General features: G+C 52.9%; 6 protein-coding genes across 6 annotated transcripts; 4 read left to right on the forward strand and 2 right to left on the reverse strand.

Annotated features, from left to right (window-relative positions):
- Positions 1-711: 711 nt before the first annotated feature.
- Positions 712-2523, reverse strand: HMPREF1541_09976 (uncharacterized protein; the record flags this gene model as incomplete). Its single annotated transcript, XM_008714648.1, has 1 exon — positions 712-2523. The coding sequence occupies one exon, from the start codon at positions 2521-2523 to the stop codon at positions 712-714; it is 1812 nt and encodes a 603-aa protein (XP_008712870.1).
- Positions 2524-5913: 3390 nt separating this feature from the next.
- Positions 5914-7183, forward strand: HMPREF1541_09977 (guanine nucleotide-binding protein subunit beta; the record flags this gene model as incomplete). The annotated part of the gene is made up of 5 exons (XM_008714649.1): positions 5914-6031; positions 6094-6806; positions 6856-6945; positions 6994-7113; positions 7163-7183. The coding sequence occupies 5 exons, from the start codon at positions 5914-5916 to the stop codon at positions 7181-7183; spliced, it is 1062 nt and encodes a 353-aa protein (XP_008712871.1).
- Positions 7184-8518: 1335 nt separating this feature from the next.
- HMPREF1541_09978 (uncharacterized protein) lies at positions 8519-9243 on the reverse strand (the record flags this gene model as incomplete). The annotated part of the gene is made up of 3 exons (XM_008714650.1): positions 8519-9049; positions 9108-9161; positions 9214-9243. 3 exons carry the CDS (start codon positions 9241-9243, stop codon positions 8519-8521), a joined length of 615 nt encoding a protein of 204 aa, XP_008712872.1.
- Positions 9244-9761: 518 nt separating this feature from the next.
- On the forward strand, positions 9762-10431 carry HMPREF1541_09979 (uncharacterized protein; the record flags this gene model as incomplete). Its single annotated transcript, XM_008714651.1, has 2 exons — positions 9762-9849; positions 9896-10431. 2 exons carry the CDS (start codon positions 9762-9764, stop codon positions 10429-10431), a joined length of 624 nt encoding a protein of 207 aa, XP_008712873.1.
- Positions 10432-11263: 832 nt separating this feature from the next.
- On the forward strand, positions 11264-13393 carry HMPREF1541_09980 (uncharacterized protein; the record flags this gene model as incomplete). The annotated part of the gene is made up of 1 exon (XM_008714652.1): positions 11264-13393. One exon carries the CDS (start codon positions 11264-11266, stop codon positions 13391-13393), a length of 2130 nt encoding a protein of 709 aa, XP_008712874.1.
- Positions 13394-14725: 1332 nt separating this feature from the next.
- HMPREF1541_09981 (serine/threonine-protein kinase nrc-2) lies at positions 14726-16705 on the forward strand (the record flags this gene model as incomplete). The annotated part of the gene is made up of 3 exons (XM_008714653.1): positions 14726-15851; positions 15905-16289; positions 16339-16705. The coding sequence occupies 3 exons, from the start codon at positions 14726-14728 to the stop codon at positions 16703-16705; spliced, it is 1878 nt and encodes a 625-aa protein (XP_008712875.1).
- Positions 16706-16752: the final 47 nt, after the last annotated feature.

A 16752-nucleotide genomic window follows, 5' to 3' on the forward strand; every position in this document is an offset into this window, starting at 1 on the left:
TGTCGCTTCCTGTTACCGATTGAATGCCAGCTACGACTGTAGAACAGGTATCACAATGTGGGTAGTGGGACTCGAGTCGTACAGGGAAGTGGCATGCTCTACTTGAACAGGCTCTCAAAATATACATATAAAGTATATATGTCGTATGGCTTTGTGCAGTTACAGAGTCTGCTCTCTCGTCTGCCGCTCATACCGGGCGACTGAGCTCATGTGCCAAACATCGGAACTCTTTTCTGCCCTACGGGACAGTTCATCGTCAGCATTCCAGCCAGAACAGTCCAAAAGCTGCACTATCATGCTCCAAATCATTGTGGAGCGTTCAACAAGCGGGATCCAACAGAACGCCATAAAACTACCTGCTATGCTGGGGTGATGGTGAAATGTTCAGGATCATCGTTTCATTCGTAAGAAGATAGGGCGGAATAAAAGGCAGCTCCATGAGTTCCACACCAACGTCTGAGAGTCGTAGCCCCTGCCTCGCAGGGTCTGCTTCCCCACGATCAACTTGCGTCTCAAGTCGAATTTGATGGATATTAGTGCCGTGCTCCCACAAATATGGTTTGACTGCGTCGCCACAGGACACCTGAACGCCAACGGCTTGTGCAAAGACCTCATTTTGTGGACGAGGCTAAACATGATACGTTCAGGGGGAAGTCTGGCACCAATGTCGGTGCATACTCCACGATTCGCGTTGACATTCCTGTACATCATTTAGTCTCTCACCCAATCAAAGATGGCAAGATAACGTACCTTGCTGCAGTATTTGGTGCGTCGACACCGGCGACATTTCGCAAATTGGCGAGGATATTCCTCCCATTTGCCACATTGATAGTTAGCACACTGGCGGATGCCACCGCGGGCGTCGTCCTTGCGGCATAGATTGCGCATGACAACGCAGGCCCAGTATTGCATATCCTTAGAGTGGCACCTGACGGTGAATTTCTCTACCAGAGGAAAGATATTGTAATCATCTGGCTGCAAAAATTCCTCCATCTCATCCTCGGTTGGCTCTGGGATAGGTGTGGCACCACGTTGCAATCCATACAACTTCTCGACCTCGCGATCAACGCGGAGTCTAGGTACTAGGTGCGTTTGCTGGAAATAGTGACGGAGATAACAGTATTTTGATATGTATGCCAGAAGCTGTAGGCCCATTAGGACATCTTCGTCTCTAGGCATCAAAGCGTTTGGCGATGTGCGTGAAGTTGCATTGGTGAGGAACAGGTTCGAATAGGCATTCAACGGAACTGCTGGCGACGCCGTGGTTGTCGCCGCATTGGGCAACGGGGAAGTGCCTGTAGTCTCTTGATCTGTTCCACCGATAGCATTTAGGGCTGTTGCAACTGTTGGCGTTTGCTGCGCGATATCGACATTGTCGACTTCTGCTTCGGGTGGGATGGTTAGGCGGAGCGTGGGCGTGGAGTCTTCGTCAACCGGCTCACCGTGCGGGCTCGCATCTCGACTAGCATCCTGGCTGTGTGTGCTGGGATCGCGACCCTCAGCAGGGCCGGCTTGCTCATCTGGTAAAGCTTGCGCATCTTCCATAACAGTGTCCATATCGTCAGCCGACGTTGAAGGCTGATGCCGGATCGACGGTCTCCGAGGGCGTCTGCTGTTCAAAGGATTTCTGGGTGGCAGGGGTGTGGTAGGCGAGTCGGGATTCGACATGAGGCCGGATTGCAGGGCCGGTAGCATTGAAGGCAGACGGTCAGCGTCACGAACAGGGCGCAGCGAAAATGTATCTCCGCTCTCTGTCGAAGGTACAGCAGTTGCTGGGGGTTGTAGGCTGTTGTGCCTGGGCGGGTGGCCTCGTCCGTCATGGCTCCGGTTGGAATGAGTCAAATTCGGTCGGGAAAACTGCGTTCGCTCTGGCGGGGAAGTGAGTGCTGCACCTGTGCCATCTGTAGTACTGGGTCGTTCACCATCAGTGTTGTTAAAGGTTTGTGAAAGGGAATGCGAGATGTCAAGCGACGGCGGAGGAGCCTGTCGTCTGGCCTGCCGATTGTCGCTCATATGTTCGAAGAAGGAAGATCGAGACGAGGGCTCAGACAGAAGGTCGCGGGCCTGCTTCGAGTGTCGAGAACTTGAGGAGTGCTTCGAGCCTTTGGCAGACGCCTCAGCGTCGGCTTTCTCTTTCTCCCTTTCGATTACTAGGATGTAGTCATGCAAAATGCTAGCAATGACTGGTACCATATCGGCCTCGACGACTCTCGTCCGAACATTTTCTGAACCACGCACACCAATATTGACAATACACTGAAATGCAAGATTCCATTTCCACATGTGCATCTCATCTTTACTCCGACCCTCCTTCAGAATACATACCAACCTTTCGACGCCGCCATCAACAGTGAGGATATCTCTGATGCGGGCAGAGGAGGTCGTAAGATAAGCAAGGTGGTTGAGTGAGTTGATCAGGGGAAGGGTCGAGGTGCAATCGAGAGCTCTTCTGTCATAGAGGGTGGTGGTGATATGGACAGATGCCTTGTTGACATTGGGGATACTGAAATTAACTTCGCGCATGCTGGTTGTGTGTTGGATATAGTGACTGTGTTGAGCATATACAAGTATCGATCGGTGACAGTTTTGGTCAAGGACTGAATCTGGAGGGAGTATGATGCTCAGCAGCCCGAGCAGGCGTCGAGTCCAAAAGTTGACTGTTACTGAGGGTCGGAATCGAATATGATATTTCAGGTAGGCAGTTCGTGCGGTTCGAAATGAAACGCTTACTGCATTACTCGGGTCGTGAGGGTTCAGAAATGCGAGTCTGGGGCTGATCTCCGAGGTTCGGAGACAATGCGCTTGATGTACGGTCTGACCAGCCCACAGATCTTTGGTATCAGTCGAGTGTAAGGGTACTTGCTCGAATGGATAGGTATATCGAAAGAGTGGTTCGAGTAAAGCAACTCGAGGGGATTTGTCAAGAGGTGAGCCACCGTGAGAAGGCAACGGTCGGGGGGCGGACTCGAGGGTCAGCGTGGCCGCTGTGGCGGTAGATGGTGCGATGGCGTAAATGAACACGCTACGATGCTCTCATTCGAAATGCAGACAAAGTGAGCAGTAGGGGCGAAGGAGAGGATGGAAGGGAGTTGTAGGTGGATGGCGATGGAAGCGAATGAGGAGGTTGCAGATGGAGAGGTATGAGATCGAGGGCTCGATGGCCATTGGGCATTGGCGCAGTGCTGGCGCAGAAAACGCCTCCTCGATCACCCTACATAATGCCCAGCCCTTCACAACTTCATTGCAATGGTAAATTGGGATTTCTACGGAGGCCTGCAACTACGGAGATGAAAGCCTTGACCTTAGCATGTTAGTATGTCAAAGCCTTTGCTTTGCTGTATCATGTTCGTCTGGCGGGCAAGGCTTTGCTCAGGTCATTAGGGGTCGACGAAAATGACAAGCCGGCCCCCCAGAGTCACAGCAGATCACTTTTGGAGGTCGATAAAACTGACTGGCGCCCTTCTCGGACTCACGATAGAGGCTCTTAGGTGGCATTCTGCTGTGAGGTTTGGGAGCCTTCCAGTGAATCACAGTAAGTCGACCCCCGGACAGTTGATGGAGCCCGCTCGGCGGCCCGCTTCGAGACCAGGGCCTCGAAGCGCTCCTTGTAAACCATCTTCCGCACAGAAACGGAGCTGCAGAGCTGCAGGAACAGCTGCTGCTCATGCCGATGAGAGCATGAGTCTTGAGCAAATAGACACCATCAGAAGCGAATAATCTTGTGGGAGGAGCATTGTGTGTCACAGTCCGTGTCTGGCGTGTTCCGGAGATCGATTTCCAATCTCGCCACAATCTCGTTTCAGATTGCGAGACCAACAACGCGGTCGTGAACGTGTGACCGTGTTCGTGTATCAGCGGCGCTCGCAACATCTAATCGAGGATCAGTCATGATGATCCATAAACTTGACCATAGACCTCTGAATTTTTGTGCAAGCCTACATGTGGCGGCAAGAGTGACGATGACCATACCCGCGCCGGTGGCTTCGAGTTATCTGGTACGGACGGGGTGATCGACAGGCCCAATAATGGGGAAGGAAAAGTTATCGGTGGCTATTCTTACCTAACTTATGCCCCCCCAGTGGACAGGTGGGCATGCCTGCTGTGGCGCGGTCGCTTGCCGTCTTTGCATTCCAAGCTTGCTACAGGGGTGGCGTCTAGGTTGATTTGGGACAATGAACATGCGACCACTTCTATGGTACTGGCCTTCTCACAACGGCAACAGGGGGGCAACATGATCATCTAGGCTATATTTACAATGCCAAAGAACGGTGGCGGCTCCTATGGATAAGAAGAAGCGCGGATGGCGGATGACGGGCGCTTCCACAAAGGGCGGCTACTGGCGAATTATTGTGGCAAGTCATTGGAGAACTAGGCTTGTCTTTGGCTAGGCATACGGAGTGCCCTCCCTGCATGCAAGTGACAATCTTCGTGTTTCGACCCCACCCTCACGAGGCACTGGTCTGCGTCGGGTGGACGGGAATACCATGCTTTTTGGGCTGTCCACAAGCCTAGCATGAGGATGACGAAGATGAGGAGAATGGCATTGCATAGGATGGTGAGCTACAAATAGCAGGAGAATGTGCAGCAAGGTATGCTCCAAGGACCAAGAGACGGGAAAACCCCGAGCCGACACCTGACTGCAGCAAATCAGCACCGGATCGCCGGGCGGGCGGCGCCCCCCAACTTCTTTCCCATAGGATCATCTCATTCCCCAGCTTTGGAAGCGCCGAATCTTGACAGTTGTATTTATGAAAGGATCGGCCTATACGACACCTGGTTTTACTGTAGGGCGTCGGAGAGTATCTCCCCCGATATCCGCATAGCCTTTGTGATGGCCCATGGACACCGAACTTACCCAGTGCGTGCGTAGCGAGTACTCGTGGGTGAATGCCATAATCTGCTATTCGAGCCAAGAGTCTTGCTCAGTGCCACCCTCGCTAAAGTGGTTCGGGTGTTGCGACAGGAGCTCGGACAGGATGGCGGACAGAGCTTCCTGCAGCATGCACCCCTACAAACAATAAACCTTCAGCGACAGCTCATCACCCAGGGACGTCGTGAGGCTGCGATGCAGGACACGGCAATTTCAACGATAATGAGCACGAGTCTGGGCGGACGAAAGCCGGCAAAATAAGGAGTTGATTTGGGCCCGCCTCGGCTGTCCATGTCCATCAAAAGCGGCGCACGGGGCACACGGGGGAGCAACCAGCTTAACAGGCTGGCCCACTTGGAAGTTTCATGCCCATCTTGATCGTCTTGACAGGTGACAAGGCTTTCCAGCTACTCCGTACGCTCTGATGCGCACCGTCCGCCTTTACAAGTCCTGCTAGCAGCCCTCATACGCCGTAAACCACTCGTAAAATTGTACCTTGTGGCGGAAAGCGGGACCACCATATGTACCTTCATCGGCCCTGAACTTCAGTTGGTAGGTGGACAGCCCCACCGCGTTGAGCGCCGAAGCTAGCGGGCCAACTAAGAAGCCAATCTCAGAGCGCTGAGGCCGCTACTGCTACCTTTTGCTTCTGCGCCTTGGTGCGCTCCCCTGTCCCTGGCTTCTGTAACCTCTGTGATTTCTAACATTCTTCTACAGTCTCGAGATCACTAGCACTGCCCAGTGAAGACTCTTTCACAGACCACATATCCTTTGGAGTGGCTGCGCTGCCGCCTTGCACCCATTATTGCCTGTCAGTGAAGTCAACGCCAGAAACCACCTCTCCTAATTTCAGTGCGGTGCACCTCCCGACCGACCTTGCACCTCCACCCCAAAGCTTCCGCACACCACCTACGAAAGATCAGCCCATTCGCCTCTGCACTGCCACCGTCGCATTAGTAGCTTCTGAAGCTCGACTGTACTGATCCCAACCACTTGCGCATCGCAAAGCCATCCTAGAGTCCCGTGGGACTACTCCTGCAATCATGTCGGCCGATATGACTTCAGAACAGATGCAGGCTAAGATAACGGCTGCGAGGAGGGAAGCCGAGGGCCTGAAGGATAGAATCAAGAGAAAGAAGGATGACCTAGCTGACACTAGCTGTGAGTTTACTGCTATTGCGCGCCTATCTTCTCCGGCGCTGGTGCTAATTCATTTGCTACAGTGAGACAAGTTGCACAGAACAATACTGAGCCCCTACCACGCATAGGCATGAAGCCTCGTCGAAACCTGAAAGGTCACTTGGCTAAAATCTACGCCATGCACTGGTCGACGGACAGAAGACATCTTGTCTCCGCCTCGCAAGACGGCAAGCTCATCATCTGGGATGCGTACACCACCAACAAGGTCCATGCTATCCCTCTCCGATCCTCTTGGGTCATGACCTGCGCCTATGCTCCCAGCGGAAACTTTGTCGCATGCGGTGGTCTAGATAACATCTGCTCCATCTACAATCTGTCCACGCGCGAAGGTCCTACTCGGGTCGCAAGAGAGTTGTCAGGCCACTCTGGCTATCTCTCCTGCTGTCGCTTCGTCAACGACCGCAAAATCATCACTTCTTCCGGCGATATGACCTGCATGATGTGGGATATTGAGACCGGCTCCAAGGTTACCGAGTTCGCCGATCATCTTGGCGATGTCATGAGCATCAGCATCAATCCCACCAATGCCAACGTCTTTGTCTCTGGCGCGTGCGATGCCTTTGCTAAGCTTTGGGACGTTCGCACTGGCAAAGCTGTTCAGACGTTCGCCGGCCATGAGTCTGATATCAACGCTATTCAATTCTTCCCGGATGGCAATGCCTTTGGCACAGGTTCCGACGATGCTTCCTGTAGACTGTTTGACATTCGCGCCGATCGCGAGCTCATGTCTTATCAGGTTTGTCACACAACGTCAGTACTCTCCAACATCGACTAACGCTTCTCAGAACGAGCAGGTTCTCTGCGGAATCACTTCGGTTGCCTTCTCCGTTTCTGGACGCTTGCTCTTTGCTGGCTACGACGACTTCGAATGCAAAGTCAGTACCCTGCCCTCTGACTAAGAATCGTGTCTAACGTTCGCACAGGTTTGGGATACGCTTCGTGGCGACAAAGTCGGCTCGCTTAGTGGCCACGAGAACCGTGTCAGCTGTCTCGGTGTTAGCAACGACGGCATCAGCCTGTGCACCGGTTCTTGGGATTCTCTGGTGAGTCTGCAAGTAGCCCGGTCTCCATTCATTGCTAACTCTTGTACAGCTCAAGATTTGGGCTTGGTAATCCCGAGGCTCTCGGCATTCGCAGAATTCCTCACGATCTCGGCAAACAGAGCCAACCCAAAAAATAGTCTCTTTTCACAACGAGCGTTTTGAAATTCTCAAGAAAGGGGGGCCTGAATTCGAATGCTTGTTGTATGCCTTCTTCATGAGAGCGACCGGCGCCATAACGGGCCTGATCACCCTCATCTACCCTCCCTTTTACGATTGTTACGAAAAGCAAAATGGGCCTAATCTTTCAACTTTTGCGCTCTTGTCACCACTACTCGGCGCGACCATCAGTCAAGCCTGGAACGTTCTACTACTTCTTGCTCCACCGAACGAGAACGGCCTCATATCCAGTCCACCGTACCGAGGCCTCTCAAGGCCTTTTCCGGATTCTCCTTTGTGTGTATCATTGCGTGGGACCAAAGCATGTGGCGACCGGAGTTTGAGAAGCTATGCTACATTCCTCTATCACCCGCAAATTAACCAAACGACAAATGAAAAGCGATTAAGACAGGAAGGAATTGTCTCCTGTGGTATTGAGGGGGAAGGAGAGATGGGCGCAAAGTAAATGTGTGCGCACCTGCTGGTTTCTCCCAAGATTTGAGGTTACCCGGTCTTAAATTCGTGGCAAGGGCTCGCAGGCTTGCGAACACTTATGAGGTGGCTTTTGCTCGTTGCTCGTTGGGTAATAGTACTTCTGCTACCCTCTCTCTACCTACGGTGCGATGCATGTGAAAGGCGCCGGTCCCTCGCAATTGCGATCACGAAGGGAAGAGCTGATCTCGATCGATCGAAAATGCTGAACACAAGTACAAAATGGTCTTGTAAACATCCTGGCAGCACCCGTCTCGCCACTTTCGAAACCAACTGTGAGCCCGGCGGCGGCAGCTGCTCTGATGACATATTCACGTCGAGACGGCTTAGGCAACAGTGACAATACAGGCGCAGATAGACCGTTTGGCGGTGAACCCCATGTGAGATCGGGATCCTCTATGTACAGCTATGGAGATCATGACCTCAACCCTCGGGGTGATATTACGAAGCCCGATGGGCTTCGGTTCGTGTCGCACAGATAGGTATTCTTGTTGATAAATCTCTTGCCTAAACTCCAATGACGCCTGCTCAACGGGATATACAGCAGCATAAAGACGACGTGCGATAAGAAGCATCCCTCGCAGTTGACTGGCTTCCCACCTCCCAGAATAACACAGGTCTCGGTGTCATTGAGTCTCTCATGCGCTTGCTCTGTCGCTTTGAAGTAGCATATGCTTGGCTTTCTTTTGCTTGCAAGGAAAAGGACCCAAGGCCTCGTTGGCTTGCTCCTAAGCCGCCAGCAGACAGCGTGTAACCATTAACAAGCGCAGCCATCTCTCTCGCCTTCCAGGTTGATGTTGATTGGGTCGGAGAAGTTGCCACTGTACTCCTCACTCTCTTCCTGCGCTAACGCATTCCGCGCGATGACCTCGAATGCCTGTTCAACATTAATGCTCTCCTTGGCACTTGTCTCAAAGTAGGGCATCTGCCTGCTCTGGCAGTAGCTGTGTGCCCTCTTCTGCGACACCGTTCGCCGATCCTCGCCCATGTCGATCTTGTTGCCCAACACCACAAATGGAAATGCTTCCGGGTCGTGCGGCGAGGCTTGAATCAGGAACTCATCACGCCAGGAGTCGAGCGTTTCGAAGGATTTGGTGCTGTTGACATCGTAAACCAGCACGCAGCAATCGGCGCCACGGTAGAAGGCGACGCCCAAGGACTGAAAACGTTCCTGGCCAGCAGTGTCCCAGAGTTGCAGGGTCACGATGCGGTCGTCGACGGTCACTTCTTTGGTCAGGAAGTCGGCGCCGATTGTGGCTTTGTAGGAGGTAGAGAACTTCTTGTTGACCTGTTGAGCAAGCATTAGTAGGTATCTTATGTGTCGGGAGGGGAAGGCGAAGCATTACATATTGGTTCATTAAGCTTGTCTTGCCGACACCACTATCACCGAGGATGATAACCTAAATGCCGGTGAGTCGATAGCAGACAGCAGAGAGGTCAGCCAGGATGTACCTTCAGCAGAACCTTCTTTCTTCCAGACATGGCGACTATGGACTAGGAAGATATGGGACTGTTGCCGCTCGCGAAGTGATCCTGCGATTGATTGTGTTGATGCAGCTCTCTCGCGTGGTGCGGACAGGCTTGCTACACGCAATCAGGCAATCGCTGATGTTGGTGGGAGAAGCTTGTGTCTGTGTGAATAGTAGGAGTGATCGCGAAGGGGAATTATCTGGAGGCAAGAGAGGAGAGAGTAGCTGTGAATAGTGTCGAGTGCCAGTGCATTAATCCCACGGCCTGCAGACCCACCTTCCACCGGTGTTGCTACATCATTCATTTCATCAGCCACACGTGACAATCGAAAGCCACACCTTCGGCCATTGTGCCAAGACGCTAGGCTTGCCCCAAGGCAACTTCACATCGACCTCCGCATCAGCAGATTCACTATAGGCGTGGTTCTTGTACATTGTCCGGCACCAATCAGAGCCAGTGTCAGCTTCTTTGTAAGCTATAAGTCATCAAAATGGTGTAGGCATCACTTGTTCCTCCTTGTGCCCGACTAGATGGCAGCCGATTGGAAGGACCAGTATCTGGCCGCGCTGAAAGCCCGGGATGCGGTCGAGAAAGTCAATGTGGAGTTATACGACCACTGTAAGTGTGTGAGGACCTTGAGTGAGGCAATGGCTCAAGTCACCAGATAACCGACTCGCGGATCAAAAGGCCGAACTTCAGAAGCATGCGGCCACAACCAGATCAGGGGCAGATGGATCTGCTGTGACGCCTCTAAATTCTGCACCAATACCGTTGGTGGGATTCAAACGCGTCTCATCGCCTCCGCCGGATCGAAATTCACCATCTTTGGCGCAGATGCGACAAGAGCTTGCTAGGGCTCAGCAGGAGAGAGCTGACTTGCAAATGCGGTTAGAGACAGGAACTCGTGAGCTCAATGCGCTGAAGTCGACAGCCAGCCAGGATACCAAGAAAATGTCTCAACTTTCCAGCAGTGTCAAACAGCTTACTCTGAAGCTCAGAGATCGAGACGAGGAACTCAAGGGGAAGGCCAAGCTCTTGGAGAATGTTCAAGACGAAAACGTTACTCTCAACCTTCAGCTCAACATGGCAGAAGAACAGCAGAAGAAGCTCAAGAAGGAGAATCAGGAACTGGTCGATAGGTGGATGACTCATATGGGGAAGGAGGCTGATAGAATGAACGATGAACACAAGTTTGGCTGAAATCTGGTCACTAGTTGATCGGAACGACTTCTGTTGCTCAAACAGCCAGACCAAAGTAAGCGAAACGAGCTTGCATAAGGTTCGCTGCGTCCGGAGGCGAACAGCCCCTCGACGGAATGGAGAGACCCTCCATGACGGGCAACATGCAGAAGAACCTGACTGGGTGTGAGCACATCTGGCTGAGTGCCGGCGGAAGTGTCCGTGCTTCTGTCCGCAAGGCTCGACAACTCAGTTAGTGCAGAGAGATCGCAGCCGGCTGTAAGGCATTTCGAACCATTGGCAGATCAAGATTCAACAAGGGACCTGGAAGCATTGGTGGTTGCCCGGTGCACCTGCCGTTGGCGCGGCTGCCATCGACGCTCTGTGTCTATTGCCCCCTGGTTCTTCGTCGCTGCCCGGACAACGTCAGGATTTCCTGAGATGCACCTTCCTCAGTCACAACCACTCCATTTCCTCATCTTTTCGAAAAGCTCGCAACCGCTTCCATCTCTAACCCAACATGACATTTTGACAACTTCGAGGTCCGCTCCAGCCCGTCATTCCTCTGTTGGTGCTTCAACTTGGGCTCTCTCTGACTTTGGCTACAAAAGCTTTGCGTCTTACTTTGTATCGCTTACGCACCATGGATACTCGTGTCCAGGGACACCGTCTGCCTCCGCAGCGCTACACCGTTGCTCGGTTGCTTCAGATCGCCCGCCAAACTAGATACCCTTTCGATCTGTCGAAGTTCACATATGACGCTGCTCGAGGTACCCCCCACTTTTCCATATGTTGCACGTTTTGCTAACCTGTCTGACCAGCTGGAGTCATCCCTCAGCTCGGCGACATAGCCATGCCTGCCCGTTCTCTCAGCACTCAGCGGTTCCGAGGTTGGTCGTCTGAGAGCTTCGATCCGGTTCCCAGTGCAACGGTCATCGAAGACAAGACTGCTAGACCCGCTATGCCGGAAGAAACTATTCAACAACCCTTGATGCCCCATTTCGAACCTCGTCGACAACCCTCTGGTCCACCTACAGGAACCACGGCTCAGAAAGATGCAGGCTTTGCGCGATTTCTGAGGAAGCACTCTTCCCCCACACACAACCGCGTCACTGCCGGAGGCCGCATCGTTCCGATGGAAAAGCGAGATTCTCCTCCCAAATTCGACTTGAGCCGGTCTCAGACATCTGCCGAAGCCTTCCAGCACGCTCTGAAAATAGATCCCGATCCGTCCGGCAGTGTCAATGGAACACCACTGAGCTTCGAGCGAGATACTCTGAACCATTTCCAGACGCAAATAGCACCGCCATCCGTTGTCGATAGGGAGGACGGCCGATGCAGAGTCCCGCCCCAGGACACTGGAGCTAGGAACGAGCAGCTGAAGAGCGAAACTGCTGATCTCAACCACACTCAGGCTCACGATCTGCACAGCTCAGCCATGCCTTTTGTGCCTGTGTTCGAACCGCACTACGTCACGAGTCACCTTCCGTCTGGCTCTAATTTCTACACCCTGCAACAATTGGATGTGACCTTTCCCCCCAATCGCCCCTTCGAGTGGCCGTATGGTGGTGGCCACAGCCCTGTTGGGGTCGCTCAAGATATCTTTGACGGCGTGGAGCCGACAACTCGCCTTCTGGTCTCGTCTCAGACCTGTCTTGTCCAAGCTGAAATTCACTTCAACAACCTCGATCGTCAGCTTAAAGCCATTGACAGGCATCGAGCAATGAGCAGCCATGATCCCAACTTGGCCGCTCAGCGTTATGCTATTGTTGAGAAGCGGGCCGAGGCCAAAGAACTGGTTACACGTCTCTCTGCCCAGGTGGAGGCGCTTCAATTTCTCAAAGGTCCGCTGATCGAAGCATTGGCAAGCTCAGGCCTAATGGCGTCTGCACAGCCGTTCGTTCCACAGAGCAACGGCCCTCAATCGCGAGAGACGTCACGCCCCCCAACCGCTGGTGGTTCTGTCGACCTGTCTATTGATGCCGATCGCGGTTTCGTTGAAAAGCATCCCTCGGCTGGCAAACGTGTCATCATTCCTATCGTCGCTCCTCCACCCTCAAGCCCTTCAATCAGCAAATCGAAGCGTGGGTCTGCCAATAAGGAGCTCAGTACCTCACCCGTGCGGGAAGGAACGCCTTGGGGCATATACTACCGTCCGGCTTCGGGAACCACAAGCCTGGACACTATGCGACGGCATGCTCCTTCAATAGCGAAGAACCACATCGATCGATTCGAAGATTCTTATCTACGTGAGCCACAAATCTTTGGCTGGACTGGCGACAGACCGGACCCGCTGCCTGCCGAGCTTGAAGCCTGGACAGAACTCTACTATGATGCTCTGCGACTACCTGACGGTGTCATTACAGTTTTCACGCTCGATGACGGCGATGTCTTCGAGGTGTGCGGTGCAAACTTGCAGCAGCCACGATCAGGCCGTGGGAGTGCTGTAGAGCATGAGTACTGGAAGCGCAAGCCCGCATTCACGAATGTCATGCTTGACAATCTCCGAGCGAAAGCGCGGATCGTCAACGACGAGCAGTACGAGGTCAATTATCTGCTCGGTCTAGGAGATGGGAATGACGTTGTCTCCATCCGCAGCGAGGAGGGAGGTGTCCAGCTTTCCAAGTCTGCGAATATTCAAGAGCAATTGGAGAAAGCAATCAGAATCGAAGCAGGGCGCAGACAACAAACAGCAAGTGCTCCTGAGACCGTGCCAGCTATGAGCACTAGCGAGAACTTGGTCATCTCTGATTGCGATCTGAGCACCAAAGGCTACTCGTCTGTCTCAGTGCAAAATGTCAATGCTACGGTTCGCCTGCCTCCTAGTTTGGACGGTGCCCCCGAGATCAAGAGCCGCGATGCAAAGGCGATCTTGACGGCTGCCAGCAAAAACCGCAGTCCACGTTTCTTGCATCGCTCAGTAACTGGGGCAGGCGCCTGGTATGGGCCATATTGGCGCAAGGCAGTGGCGACGGATGATTAGCGTGCTTACTGAGAGGACAATACAGGTCGTTGGACACGAACAACCGGCGACGAACAACAAGCTTATCAATGTGCATGTTGCAGCCTTATGATAAACAGTGTATCTGCGCGTGCGTGGATTTGTCGAGGCACAAACTGCTCGTGTGCATACCGCATGCTTGACGATGCATCGTAGGAAATGTGTAGGATGAGCATGGTATTCAGCTTGCATGCACGTACGACTGGAAGCTAGTCGGTCCGCTTCTCGAATGTATGAACAATACCAAGGTCTGTCAGAAGATAGCATAAGTAGAGAGATTATAGACTCCTCAGGAATTGTCAATACAAACTGCGAGTCCACTCACATTCTTGGTAGTCCTTGACTTCTGCAACGACCGGGTCAAGTATGGTCGAGCCCAGTTCCCCTCGGCGACCATGCTGCCAAAAGATCTGTTCGGTCTCTATGCTACTACTAGGTCCAAACAGCACGAAAAGAAGGTATACGGATCTAGCATGTCGTCCATGTACATTTGGTGTGGATCCAGTTGTAATGCTGGGACCCTCCTAAGGTTGGTACGTGGCGGCTTGGGGTTGCAAGGGGGCTAGGGCAATGAAAGCCCGCACTGCTGGTTCCTGATCACGTTTTCTGGGCTGCCCTCAGCCCAGAGATCTGGTTTATAAAAACTGGACTCGATAATTCTTGTAAGAGTTCCCACACTTGCAGACAAGCAGATCGAAACGACGGCCCAAGCTCAGTAACGACCAGTGACAGAGCCCAAATGGCGGTCGGCAGATCGCCATGTGGGCATACCCGACGAACCAGAAGGCGTGGCGGTGCGGTGCCCGTGCATCTGCCCGGATTGTGAACTCCAAGCGCTCAGACCTCCAGCGGTGGAACTAAGGCTTGTCGAAGACCTGGACGGTCGTCGACTCGTATTCCACTACATCCCCCCTTCCGCTGCACTTTTTTCTATCTGCGGCTATCGGCACTACATTATCGACGTTTCTTCACCTCTGCAGTGCCCGAGCTGTACATTTTTGGTGGAATACTGACGGCCGCAAGCCAGCTGCGCTGGCTGCCCCCCCTGCGATCGGCTTTGTGACGCTGATTTATCAGCCACCACCTCGCTCCCACCACGGCTCACGCCCAGCTCGACCTCATTACGCCAGCTGTGCTTGACCTGCGTTGCCGTCACTTCCAAGATTGTACAAGCAAATTGCAATGGCGAGCGCACGATAGGTGCTATAAGACCGACCGTTTGCCTACCAACCGTGCCTCCACGTGGCTTCCGCAGTCCACATTCACACATCTATCTATTCTGTCTGCGGACCCATTAATTTGGCAAGCTGCAGTATGACTACCGAACGAAGAAACTTCACGTCATCCCTCTCCTTTGCCAAAAAGCACTCGAGTGGCGATGCTTCCGGGACGCACACACCTACCTCCACCAAACTCAAGAACTTCTTCCGTATCAACAGCAGTGGTAGCCAGACTTCGTTAGGCGCCGACGGCCTCCCTACACCAAAAACCGAGAGCAAGCCTAAGCAACCTAGATTCTTGGCAGGTTTGGGCAGGAATCGCTCGACAACGGTCGCCAGCGAAGGTAACGCTCTTGACGATGCGGTTTCTCCAACCGCACATGCCAACCCATACTTCGCTCACCAGGGCCCTCCCGTGTTGAGACACCACAACGAAGGCAGCGTACCGCCGTCTCCACCGGATACTCCGAAGATCAATGTCAATGGTGCCAGTCCGACAAGTGAACGAGCGGTTACCGCTGGGAAGGAAGAGCTGGCGAGGAAACTGAGAAGAGTGGCATCGGCACCCAACGCGCAAGGCATGTTTAGCAGTTCAAAACCTCCGGATGAGCGCCCTGGCAGCGCTCAACTTGGAAAAGAGCCAGTTATTGTCGAAACTGGGTCTCAGCCAAAGTTGAGCATGGTAGGCACGGAAAAATCGGCAACTTCCATGCCAGATAGCACATCCAAGATACCAACACCCGGTCAGATCAGACAATCGGTCGCCTTCCGTCGGACATACAGCTCCAACTCTATCAAAGTCAGGAACGTCGAAGTGGGGCCCGGAAGTTTCGATAAAATCAAGCTCATTGGCAAGGGCGATGTTGGCAAGGTGTACTTGGTGAGAGAAAAGAAGTCCAACAGACTCTACGCCATGAAGGTATTGAGCAAGAAAGAGATGATCAAGAGGAACAAGATCAAGAGAGCTCTCGCCGAGCAGGAAATTTTGGCCACCAGTAATCACCCTTTTATCGTTACCTTGTACCACTCATTCCAGTCAGAAGATCACCTTTATCTCTGCATGGAATACTGCAGCGGAGGTGAATTCTTTCGAGCTTTGCAAACGAGGCCCAACAAGTGTGTGGGAGAAGAGGACGCTCGTTTCTATGCGGCAGAAGTAACGGCCGCTTTGGAGTACTTGCACCTAATGGGCTTTATATACCGCGATCTGAAGCCTGAGAGTAAGTTTATGGTTCCATTTGAGCTTCCAAGGCGGACAAGCTGAGACTCACAGATATTCTTCTACATCAATCTGGCCATATCATGTTGTCCGATTTCGACCTATCGAAACAGTCCGACAGTGGCGGTGCGCCGACCATGATTCTCGGCGTCCGCAACGGCACCAACACGTCTGGATATCCTCTGGTTGACACCAAGTCGTGTATTGCAGATTTCCGAACGAACTCATTCGTTGGTACCGAGGAGTACATAGCACCAGAGGTGATCAAGGGTAATGGTCACACCAGCGCTGTCGATTGGTGGACTCTTGGTATACTAATCTACGAGATGTTATTCGGCACAACACCATTCAAGGGCAAGAATCGTAATGCGACTTTTGCCAATATCTTGAGAGATGAGGTACCGTTTCCCGAGCACTCGGGATCCAACCAAGTATCAAAGTAAGTGACATGCCCCTCAGAGGCTCGACTGAGACTGACCCACGGCAAGCTTGTGCAAGTCAGTCATCCGCAAGTTACTCATCAAGGATGAGATGAAGCGACTAGGGTCTAGAGCTGGCGCCTCGGATGTCAAGAGCCATGCTTTCTTCAAACCCATCACGTGGGCGCTCTTGCGTCACATGAAGCCCCCGATGATTCCGCATCAAGGGCGCGCAATCGACACTGTCAACTTCAGAACTGTCAAAGACAGCGGTAGTGTTGATCTCGGAGGCAATGGACCGGCGGGTAAGTTGAGAGGAGTGCCTCTGGACTCTGGCATGGCTACTCCTGGTGGAGAAATTCCCGATCCTTTCCTCGAGTTCAACAGCGTGACCCTCCACCATGACGAAGACTTGACGATGCATGATGGCCGTTGATTATACACGGCAAGCGGCGTTGAAGGAGCTCAACAGTGGGACAATGT

Source organism: Cyphellophora europaea (assembly GCF_000365145.1).
Source record: "Cyphellophora europaea CBS 101466 unplaced genomic scaffold supercont1.11, whole genome shotgun sequence".
Taxonomy (NCBI): domain Eukaryota; kingdom Fungi; phylum Ascomycota; class Eurotiomycetes; order Chaetothyriales; family Cyphellophoraceae; genus Cyphellophora; species Cyphellophora europaea.